The 12009-nt window shown below is 42.9% G+C and overlaps 2 protein-coding genes across 2 annotated transcripts; one reads left to right on the top strand and one right to left on the bottom strand.

Moving 5' to 3' along the window:
* Positions 1-214: 214 nt before the first annotated feature.
* On the bottom strand, positions 215-762 carry LOC131830218 (large ribosomal subunit protein eL6-like; the record flags this gene model as incomplete). Its single annotated transcript, XM_059172553.1, has 1 exon — positions 215-762. A coding segment is annotated over one exon (498 nt), but the record flags the coding sequence as incomplete, so codon positions are not given.
* A 3154-nt stretch (positions 763-3916) lies between these two features.
* On the top strand, positions 3917-11190 carry MRPS33 (mitochondrial ribosomal protein S33). Its single transcript, XM_059172048.1, has 3 exons — positions 3917-4048; positions 6554-6795; positions 10436-11190. Exons 2-3 carry the CDS (start codon positions 6581-6583, stop codon positions 10539-10541), a joined length of 321 nt encoding a protein of 106 aa, XP_059028031.1. The 5' UTR covers positions 3917-4048; positions 6554-6580; the 3' UTR covers positions 10542-11190.
* The last annotated feature ends 819 nt before the right edge of the window (positions 11191-12009 follow it).

The raw sequence follows: 12009 nt of genomic DNA, 5'->3' as shown, positions 1-12009 counted from the left end.
GGAACTCCTTAAGCTTGACTTAATGAGAGTCATATTGCTAAATGCCCAGTGTGCTACCAAAACCCAAGTTTTTTGCCTGTCACTCAAAAAGCCAATATTCAAGAGATGAGTTTTAACTGGAAATGAATATGAACTTTATTCAGGAGGCTTGCAACCTAAAGGAAGGCAGACTCTTGCCCAAAGGCCAACTCTGATGCTTCTGTTGGCCCAAGGATTTTTTTTTTTTTTTTGGATCAGTTATTTAATTAGTTTTTTGTAAGAAATTTAGAACACTAATTTGTGAGGGTAAACTCCATTTGTGAGAGAAAACACAGAGCGGAGGTAGCCCTGAAGCTGAGGAACAGCCTTGATTTTTGGAAGAATTTGTGAGTCCACAGCTTTCTGATCAACCTTGCGCTGCTCTGTAATCTCGTATTTCTCTTTCTCGGTGTCGAAGATCTCACCCTCCTGGTGTCTGGGCTTACGCAACTTCTTCTTCTTGAAATAAGCATCAGTGAGATGTTTGGGGATTTTCACGTTGCTGATATCAATTTTGGTAGAAGTAGCAATGACGAATTTCTGGTGTGTTCTACGCAGAGGAACTCGATTGAGGGACAGAGGTCCAGTCACAAGTAGCAAGCCACTGCTCAGCTGCTTCAGGAAAACTACCCGCTTGCCTCTGTGGCGCCCAGTGAGGATGATCAAAATGGTCCCAGGGGTGATGCTAGCTCGCAGTTTTCTCACATGCTGACTGAAAGGTTTTTTGCCGTTGGCCCAAGGATTTTTAAAGGAGTTTAGAGAAGTTAATCAGTAAAGGGAGTGCGGTGGTCTGTAACATTTCTTGATTACTGTGCAGACTTAATGGTGCCAGCTACAGATACTTTCACAGTGCTCAGAGATTGTGCAAGGGAGTCTGGTTCCTTACTGCAGGGCATTAAGGTTGGGGGGATATGCAAGAGGGTCTGATTTCTGTTTTGAGACATGCAGAAGGGCTCATTCCTTTCTAGGAAAGCATGCATGATCTTGGATAGACCCCACCCCCCAAAGAAAAGGTTTAGTTAATCAATCACATAGGATATGGGTGGTTGCTAAAGCTTCAAGAATAGTAGGTTGGCCAGAAGGACAGAAGAGGCAGCTTCAAGAGTAGCTACTTATAACTCTTTATACCTTTGTATGTTTCAAGAGTTATGGTAGATGATAGACTGATGCACAAACATACTGATAACACAAATCATATGGGGAAAGGAAAAAATTAAAAATAGATATATAAATGGACCAATGGCAAAGTTTATGCAAATATACATATAATACTTGTTGCCATGGGTCCACTGCCAATTTGGCTTTAAACTTTCTAACATGCAAAGGGAGCCCCCTTGTTTACATGATTTAGCGGCTATTAGATAAATACAGCCAACTACACAAAAATGCAAAGACAAGGTAGAATTTCTACCCAGAATGTTATTTTTGGACTGACCTATGCAAAAAAGAATGAGGTATACTCATTACATTGTGTGTAAATGCAAGCGTAGTAAACTCATACCAGACCAAGTTTAGAAGTCTACTTACTGTATCATAGGTTGATAACATGTCAAAACAACTTGATAAAAGCAAATTCTATAACACAGATTAATAAGATTTTGCTAAAAAACAAAATTTTTAAAATTCAGCTGAATAAACCTGAAGATCCAATAGGCTTTATTAAACAATTTATGAATGGGGCAGCCGCCCATCTAGCATGTAGAAAGGAACCCTGAGGAGTTGTACAAAATGGTAGTAGGGTGGGGCAAGAAAATTATTAGCAAGTTAAAGGAAAGGATTGTCTCAAGCCAGGGCATTTTTTTGTGGATGGTATAGAAAAGCAAGTTTTTGTTGTTGTTGTTGTTGTTGTTGTTGTTTTGAGGGTTTCTTTTTTTAACGCTTTACTTATTTACTAAAAAGTTGTATTTTTGTAGGAAACTAGAAAAGAAAATGAAAAAGCCAAAAAAATTATACATAAAGAAACTGCATATAAGGAAACTATAAAAGTAGCCTCTATACCCTACTGCTGGCCAGTTCAAAAGATCACAAGGGCTTCAGGTTATAATGCATCAGGTAAGACTTCCCACTCTGACCTCTGATAGCCTCCAGCAGTGTGGTAAGATACTCATTATCACATGAAACCATGTGTCAGCTTTCAAAGCTGTCAACTCCTTTATGTGGGCTTCCACTGTAAAATAATGACTTTTGGGGGTGCCTGGGTGGCTCAGTTGGTTTAGCGTCTGCCTTCAGCCTGGGTTATGAGCTCAGGGTCCTGGGATCGAGCCCTACAACAGGGTCCCTGCTCTATGGAGAGCCTGTTTCTCCCTCTCCCTCTGCCTGCTGCTCCCCTTGCTTGTGCTCTGTGAAATAAATAAATAAAATCTTTTTTAAAAATAAGATAAAATAGGGGTGCCTGGGTGGTTCAGTGGATTAAGCCTCTGCCTTCGGCTCAGGTCATGATCTCAGGGTCCTGGGATCGAGCCCCGCATCGGACTCTCTGCTCAGCAGGGAGCCTGCTTCCTCCCCTCTCTCTCTGCCTCCCTCTCTGCCTACTTGTGATCTCTCCCTCTCTCACTATCAAATAAATAAATAAAATCTTTAAAAAAATAAGATAAAATAGTAATCTTTGGTATTCTATTTCTTCAATAAATCTGTGATAGAGTTTTCTGGCCATGGAAGTCATAGACTGTTTTGGTTGATGTAGGATCTTATACTTACTAACTACTGGGAAGACAAGGGTTTTTTTGTTTGTTTTGTTTTTTTCCCCTAAGATTTTACTTACTTACTTGAGAGAGAGTGAGAGCATAAGCCTCAGAAGGGGGAGAAAGAGAGACAGAGAGAGAGAAGCGGATTCCGCACTCAGGAGGTAGCCCAACATGGGCTCTATCCCAGGACACTGAGCCTCCCAGGCACCCTCGGAAGGCAAGCTTTTTATCATACAGTTTACCTCACTAGTGCTGATCAGAAATTTTCAGATTGACTGTTAAAAGGTCAAATTCCTGGGAGTTCCAGACTGTGATTAAGTCTTGGTTTGCTAAGGGGGATTGTGGGTGGAGAGGAATGATTCTATTTGAGGCTCTTTTCTTTTTCCCTTTTTAAAAATGGCAAATAATAATAATACAATTCTGTAGGAGGAAAGAGAGTGTCAACAGAATTTCCTCTAGGTATATGGCTCGCTGCTGGTGTGCCTTACTTATTTCCAGCGTACATTTTAAAGTATTTATGAAAGGTCTTGAATAATGCTCAGAAAATAGTGTTTTCAGGCCTACTATCTGTCAATAAATGCTTCATACATTTATGAGGTGTGGCGTGCTTGCGAGCGGAGTTACCATGGAGGGACATACTTGCAGCATTTCTACTGTCTGCCAAGCGGTATCCAGGTGGCTACTGAGGAGTCTGACAAACATCCCCTCCTCACCCCCTGAGGAAGGTTCCGGGCCCCCGCCCACACAGGCTGCTTCAACTGGCGCCCTAATCCAGCAAGGGGGTACCAAAAACAGTCTCCTACAGATGATAACTAATGGACCATTAGAGGCGTGGATAAGTGGAAAGAGAAGGAAATGGCATCCCAGCAGGGCCAGAAGACCCTTCAGCCTCAAATCAAGCGATGCCCTTGGAGCACGTCAAGGTCTCGGCTGGATGAAAAGAGACAGAGGAAGATCAGAAAAAAACAAAGAATAAAATGCATTTCATCCTCCACTACGTGGCACGCTCATAACCACTGTTTAGAGGGCAGCTCTGCAGGCATTTGCCAACAAAATATATCTAGCGAACGCTGCAAGACATTCCCCTAAAGTCAGGCTTCCTCCCTAGACAACCATCTCCAGTCCACAGACACGACTCACTGTCCTCACGGCGCACGGTGCCAGGTGTGACCTTTCAAGCCTCCAAGAGAGCGCGCTAGTAGTTCCGGGTTCCCCCAGGGCTCCCCTCTATCCGCCGGCTTCCGTTTCTCCACTGCTCTCCGTGGCCGACTCCCGCCGGAGGTTGAAGCCCGGCGGGGGCGGGCCTTCCGGGCGAGGGTCGCGCGGGAGAGGAAGGTCGCGACTAGGTAAGATTGTCGGAGAGTTTTGGGGGGCTCTCCTGCAGTGAGACACGGGCGGTCGTTAGAGAAGCCCTGCGAGGATCTCCAACCTTCTACAGTCGCCAGGAATGAGACGAATCGATTTCATTACTAACCAGCTACTAACCACATCCTGCAAACCAGTTGGCCTTTTCCTGCGCAAATTGGGGAATTTACCAAACGAGGGACGCTAGCGTAGTTTCCTCTCCGGCGCGGTTACTCTCTCCCTGATTAGGTCGCGTGCAGGCCTGTTTCTCAGCTCATCAGACGGCATTTCTGCATCGTAGCTTGGGGGGGGGGGGCGGGGATGAAGGTTTTTTGCCTTTTACTTTAATGTCTTTAACTTAGTCATATTTATTTTTCAAGATAAAATTGAAATATTCTGTAAGGAGGCATACTAGGGTCCTGAAAAAAATCCTAAGTAACGCTTTCCAATTAAAAAGTTTAAGGTAGTAAAGAGTGACAATCAGCAAGTAAATGGCAGAGCCAGGATGCAAACCTAGGCCTCAGGACTTCTATGCCGCCTCGTCATTTGAAAAATAAAGTGATGGAAGTTGGAACACATTTGTCTGAGAACACTAACAAAACAACAGTTCCCTGGCCACCGTATAACTGGAAATACTGTGCACTTGCAACAGAAATCTATTTGAATGCCATTATAGCAATTAAGCGAAACAAGGCAAAGTTGACTAAGAAACCGTTTTTAGTTTTTCTTTTATCTGATGTAGGGAAAAAGATAATTCAACTGGAGGAAGAGAAAAGGTAAAACACGCAAAGAAACTGTAGCCTCTGAAGGCAACTCATGGGCATCTGTAAAGCCTTTAAAGGCTTATAGCACTGATTTGTTAATATTTCCTATTTATACATTAAACTGTTAATGCCTTTTTTTCCTCATTGAGGAAAATATAACCCTACCCCTAACAATCCAGCCCAACCCATTCCTATCCACACAATGAACCAAGAGTTGAGAGAGAAGCAGATTTTAAGGGGGGGGCAGGGATGGGGGTGAAAGGAAAAGGAAAAAGGTGTGCAAGTGATCCCCAGCTTGCAGTGATCCCACTTGCAGTTCTCCCATTGCTGGCCTTCAGATGGCACTATTGGCCTGTTTGGTGGGTGTTCAGATTGGTAAATGGTTTAAGATTGGCATTCTGCAGTTGGTTTGAGGTCCACCTCTGCTCTTTCAATGGATCTAGAAATGGACATGAAATAATAATTTAAATAAGGTTTGGGTTTTTTTTTTTTTTTTCTTGCAAGAGCTATTTTGAAATTTACTTGGCCCCATTCTTGCTGAGGAGGATTTTTTTTTTTTAAGGTTTATTTATTTAAGTAAACTTGGTGCCCAACATGGGGCTTGAACTCATGACCCTGACTAAGATCAAGAGTCATGTGCTCTACTGATTGAGCCAGCCAGGTACCCTACGAGGGCTGGGGTTTTGGGTTTGTTTTTCTCCCATTGTTTTTTCAAAATAAGCTTATACTTTTTTTCTATTTAGATAGCAACTCTTTTTCATCTCCACTGGACTGTCCCCTGGACAGTCTCTTAGCAAAGATTCTCATCTCACTACAAAATTTCACTTAAAGTAGCATATTCTGCCAGCAGTAACCCTACACCTGGTGTGGAATGATACAGTTATTTCACCAGCAGTGTTCTTGATTTTTATGTATTGCCTATATAATGTTTGATGCATGTTGCTGTGATTTCTGCCTATTACAGATAGCATCCTTATACCTATTTCAACATTCTGAGCTTGTGCCTCCAAAGAAAAAGGTACTGTTTACAGCTAATAAGAACTTACAATGCATTAAAGCAGAATATATAAGATGGAAGATAAAACATAACTTTATAACACATAAGTCCTTCTATTCAGGAATAAAATGAATCTTAAGGGCTGTTGAGTTTATTTCTATAAGACTACTATCTCTGTTTTGTTTCTCCCAAATGGCTCTCAGTCTCTAGGCAGAATTCAGTCCAGCAGCCTAGAGGCTAAATGACCTCATAACTCATTAGCAGTTCTCAGAGCCATCTGGAGCCCTTGAGGAGAACAGTGTTCAAAGGGCTGATAATAAAGACAACAGGATAATTATTTCTCCGCCATGATTAAACCTTTAGATGGCAAGCAGTCAGCATTTTTATTCTACAGAATGCTGAGGTGGGTGTTTTCTGAAGGTATAATAATGCTGTGGTTGGATAACTCATTTGCCTGTCCTCATCTAGCCTGCAAATAGGTAAACTATCAGTAAATAACAAAATGGTTCGCCCTAAAAAGGGCAGTGCAGCAAGGTGGTAGTGTGAGAACATCGAATGTAGAAATAAGAAATGTAAAGTGGGCAAAGGAAGCCACCATTTGGGCTGTGCATAGTTCTCAACTCGAAGGCATGTCCTCCAGCCACATGACTGATTCACATGTGGCTGCTGTTTTTATTTTGGAAAGTGCTCATTAGATAATCTTGGAATTTCACACACTAACCTGTTTATCTTCTCATTTTCTGTAGGGACTCTTCCTCCTTGCTGCTCAAGAAATGTCTTCACTTTCAGAATATGCCTTGCGCATGACTCGTCTGAGTGCCCGGCTGTTTGGTGAAGTGGCCAGGCCTACTGATTCCAAATCCATGAAAGTGGTGAAACTCTTCAGTGAGCAGCCTCTGGCCAAGAGAAAAGAGACTTATGACTGGTACCCAAATCACAACACTTACTATGCACTCATGGGGACACTGCGTTTTCTTGGCCTCTATAGGTAATGGCAAAAAACACACAGTAACCTGTTCTATTTTTCTAGTAGATCAGAAAAGGAAAAATTTAGGCTTGTTTCCCTACAGTTTTGTGATTCTTATAATAGTGCCCAGATGGCTCAAAAGGCATAGTTTTGGGGAGAAAGGCTTTTAAAATGCTCATAATGGGCACACTGAAAAAAATAAAAAAGGAAACCTACATGTATTGGAAGACATTTTAATTATGTCTAAAACTGGACTAAGATTGACGAGATACTAAGCTACAGATATACTTAATTATTTATTAATTTAAGAGCACTCTGATGCAGAGGAAAACTGATCCAAATGCTACAGAGGAAAACCTCACCCCCTTCCAGCACCCCCTACCCCCCAATAGGCTGCCAGAACAACAGGTCCTCATTGGTCAGATGAAGAGAGTCCCAGTCCCAAAACCAGTCTCCTTCCTAGCTGGTTTATAGGAGCCTCCTTTCTTCCAAGTGGCAGTTTTATTGGAGTTCTTACTCCTTTCGATCTTTTTTCTGGCATTTTTAGTTTGTACCCCTTTTTTAAAAAAAAAAAACATTTTATTTATTTATTTGAGAGAGAGAGCGCATGAGAGGCGAGAAGGTCAGAGGGAGAAGCAGACTCCCCATGGAGCTGGGGGTCTGATGCGGGACTCGATCCTGGGACTCCAGGATCGTGACCTGAGCTGAAGGCAGTTGCTTAACCAACTGAGCCACCCAGGCGTCCCAATTTGTACCCTTTTTGATATATTAATTTGGTCTAAATAAGTTGTAGTTCACCTTTAAGAGTAATATGTGGGGGCACCTGGGTGGCTTACTCAGCTAAGTACCCTGCTCTTGACCTCAGCTCATGTCTTGATCTCAGGGCCATGAACTCAAGCCCTGCAAAAGAGTAATACATAGATTGCACAGGCTCTTACCACCATGTTTGTGTATGTACAGGAAATGGGTGCTCAGGACTATCTGTTCCTCTAGAAAGAGAAAAGATCAAATACCTATGTGATCATTTTCTTTAAAAGAAAGTCTTAATTACCAAACTTATGCATGCTCATTATAAAAGCTTTCAAACAGTGCATAATAGTGCAAAGTTAAAATAAATCTATTTTTTGGGTGCCTGGCTGGCTCAGTCAGTAGAACATATGATGCTCGATCTTGGGGTCCTGTGTTAGGTGTAAGGATTACTTAAAAATAAAATATTTTAGGGGTGCCTGGGTGGCTCAGTGGTTTAATCAGGTCATGATCCCGGGGTTCTGGGATCAAGCCCTGCGTCGGGCTCTCTGCTCCGAGGGGAGCCTGCTTCCTCCTCTCTCTCTCTGCCTGCCTCTCTGCCTACTTGTGATCTCTGTCAAATAAATAAATAAAATCTTTAAAAAATAATAATATTTTAAAAATAAATAAATCTACTTTTTAAGATTTAAAGTGTTTTAATTGGACTTGTCTTAGGACAGCAGTACAGAAGTTAATTTGGTACTATTCACTTTAATATAACAAAATTAATTCCACGTAGCTAAAAATTGGTACATCCATCCATCCAGTGGATATTTTTAAATACCTTCGATGTACAGACACTTAAGATGGACACTAGGAGAACAGCAGTGAGCAAAACAGAATAGATTTTCTCAGTTAATATGTTATAATAGAGATTATAATCCATAACATATTTTGAATTTCTGGACTCACTCTGAGACTTTCTCCCTTGCTATTAGTCTGAGCTCAGAAAATAAAAATTGATTTTATTATGACCCCAAGGAAAGTATTGGAAGGCAGATCTCCTGAGTAGAAAAATATAACCCATTCACAAAGTTACATTCAGCTATTTTAATTTGTCTGTTTGGTGCCACTCTCCATTTGTTTGAAAAATAAACCCTATCTTTGGGGATGGGGGGAGAATACTTAGCATTTAGTTATCCATGGAAAAGCACGATGATTTTCATGTATTTGTCACTAGTTATGGTAAATGGTGCCTCTAATGGAAGGCCTCTTGTGGCATCAGGCAGGGTGAAACTAGACAGTCTTCAGTAAAGAAAATATTACTCAAAGACCTGTAAGCCGGGGAGGGCGGCACAGGTTCTCCCAAACACTGGCTCATTCAGTCCCTCAGACAACACAGGTGCTTGGCTGTATCATCAGAGACAAAGAGCCCGGCTCCGGAGCATCCCCTCTGGCGGAGGGTTGATGGGAATGGAGGAGGGAGGGAAGAGGAGGAGAGCAAGCGGACTGGATGAGTACATGAGGACTGGATGAGTACATGACGCGGTACGCCAGGAAGCTGAGTGTCGTGGGGAAGGAACAGTAAAGCTGCCTGAGCAGAAAGAATACTCACGGGGCACCTGGTGGGCGGGGAGAGGACGGGCCTCGGGATTAAACAGGACAGTCAAGGTCAGCCTTTTTGAGAAGAGAAGGTTTAAGCACTTGAAGGTGGTGAGTGAGACAAGTGGGATCTGGGGAAGCATTGTTTAGGCAGAGGCAAGAGCAGAGCAAAGGCCATGAGGTGCGCGTTCTCTTGGCGCGTTCTAGGAGTAGTGCAGGTGACCGAGAGGGAGGGCGTGGTAAGGCCACAGGCAGATCATGAAGGGCTCTAAGGGCCATGACACTAGGTCCTGGCTTTTGCTCTGGGTGAAATGGGGAACCATCTGTAGGCCCATAAACAGAGGAGTGACGTAATGTCAGAGTTGAGAAGAATTACTCTGGCTGCTCTGTTAAGAATAGGTGATTTGGGGGCGTTCATAGTTACTTGAAAAGAGGTCATATATACCAATCGTGTTAACGGAATGGAACAGTGTACCCTACAAAACCAGTCTATTTTAAAACTACCTAAGGAGTTAACAGTTGGGCCCAGCACAACCCCCTCTTATCTTTAATTTGTATGCCATTATTATCCATCCTTGACAGGTAAGGAAACTAAGATACAGAGAGGGAAAATCACTTATCCAAGGTCACACAGCTACTAAATGGTAGACGGAGCTGTGATTGGAACCAGGTTGAAATGGGTTCCAAACCTTACATATTTAAATGCTATATACTGTTCTAGGCATTTAATCTTAGAATGCAGTCATTTTTCTAGAGGACAGGCAGTCTTCAGCTTACACCCCAGCCATATGTACAAACAGCCTTGGCCACCTTGATCTCTAGAGTACCTGTCTGTCGATTTGGCTTCATTCTACCTGAACCTTCCCCCAGCAGCCTTTTTGTCTGGATTATCCACAGCCATTAAGGTAGCTTCCTTCACACCTTTTCCCCTCATAGTAGGTGTTAATTCCTGGGGCTTACAGGGTCTCTGTGTAGCTCTTCAAGCTGAGACCCACTTTCTGTTTCCCTATGGTCAGTGTTAGCGTTATAGGGAAATTTGAGGTAATTATTAGCATTGTCTCATTGTTGCAGCAGTTTATATGGACTGGCTGGGAGTTTTAGTCGCTTGTGGTATTGTTTCTGTGAGGGGACACTGTGACTTAGAAATGAACTTCTGGAACACAACTCATGTGTATGTTGGGGACGCTCTGTCCTTTCTGTTCACCAAGCCGAGCATGTGCCCTGAGAAGTCAGGGACTGATAAGCAGAGCAGCCTGAGGGAACAGGGCTAGATTGGTGTGCTGTTCCCATCAGGTCAAAATACGGGCTAATTATTTTTTCTTTCTCCGCTCAGAGATGAGCACCAGGATTTCAAGGATGAGCAGTTGCGCCTAAAGAAGCTTCGTGGCAAGGGGAAACCAAAGAAGGGAGAAGGGAAAAGAGCAACAAAAAAGAAGTAGTGTTGGTCCATCAGGAGAACAAAGCTCTTTCTCAGCAACTGACAGCAGAAGAAAGTGTATTTATCTTTCCACATATTCGAGGAATGTAAGCTTCCCAAACTGAAGATGATTTGGAGGAACACGATCATTTCTGTGTTGAATTCCCATCCAGTTGAATAGTGACTGGTTTCCTGGACACATTTTAATTTGGCAAAGTTACTTCGGCCTTGGTTTTATACCCTGAGGTTCACCTCTTTCTCTAAAGAAATGAATTGCATAGACTTGATTGAAGAATGACTCATTTGGGGTGGGAATGGGATATTGGGGACTTGGGGAAAACTCACTGAATGAGCATCTTTTAGTCTCCCCAGGATCCCTCCTTGCTTCCCCATGACACCAGCCCCAAACTTCCATCCCTGTAGCTGTTCAGCCACTGTCTGACCAACAAGCTTACAACTTCATGTACCTCCTTTCCACCTCCTCCTTGGAGAGTATCTTCTAAGATAGATTTGTGGGAAAGTATCTACCCGCTAAGAGTACTGAGTGAGTACCTGCTGGGGCCCTGGTGACACCATGGTTAGCAAGCTGAGAAAACAGTCCCTACCTCATGGAACTTTCGGGCTTGTGGGAGACTAATATCATTACATAAATAAAATTGTTTTAAATGCTACAGAGGAAAAATCCAGACTTCTGCAAGAGTGTCGATCAATCGGTGGCTCAGTCCAGAGATAGCAAGAGACTCAAACCTCTAGAGTTTAAAGAAGACCTCCCTAAAGAGATGGCATTTCATCTGAGCTCTGCAGGATCAATAAGAGAAGAAGGGGCACCTGGCTGGCTGTCACTAAAGCATGACTCTTGATCTCGGGGTCATGAGCTCGAGCCCCACATGTGGTGTAGAGTTTGCTTAAAATTAAGGTGCACCCGATTGGCCCAGTCGGTAGAGCATGGGACTCTTTATCTTTGAGTTGTGTGTTCAAGCCCCACATTGAGCACAGAGCTTACTTAAAAAATAACACAAAGTCATCAGGGTGCCTGGTTGGCTCAGTTCGAGGAGCATATGACTCTTAATCTCAGGGTTGTGAGTTCAAGCCCTCACTGGGTATAAAAGTTACTTAAAAATAGGAAAAATCTTAATTAAAATTTTTTTAAAAAGATAAAAATGATGGGCAAAGTGTGAAGCACAAGAAAGCATCCTATTTGAGGAACTGGAAAAAGATGACTATATGGGTTTCACCTAGAAACAAGAGGCCAGACAATGAAAGGCTTTCCAGGTTCCTTTTTTTTTTTTTTAAGATTGTTTTTATTTATGAGAGAGAGAGAGAGTATGCACATGCATGTACAGAAGTGGGGAGAGGAGCAGAGAGAGAGGGACAAGCAGACTCCATGCTGAGCACAGCCTCATGTGGAGCTAAAGGTGGGACTTGATCCCACAACCCTGAACTGATACCGAGTCAGACGCTTACCTGACTGTGCCACCCAGGTGACCTAG

Source organism: Mustela lutreola, chromosome 4 (genome assembly GCF_030435805.1).
Source record: "Mustela lutreola isolate mMusLut2 chromosome 4, mMusLut2.pri, whole genome shotgun sequence".
In the NCBI taxonomy this organism is placed as follows: Eukaryota; Metazoa; Chordata; class Mammalia; order Carnivora; family Mustelidae; genus Mustela; species Mustela lutreola.
The sequence above is the reverse complement of the archived record's forward strand: the minus strand, read 5'-3'. Positions and strand labels throughout refer to the sequence as shown.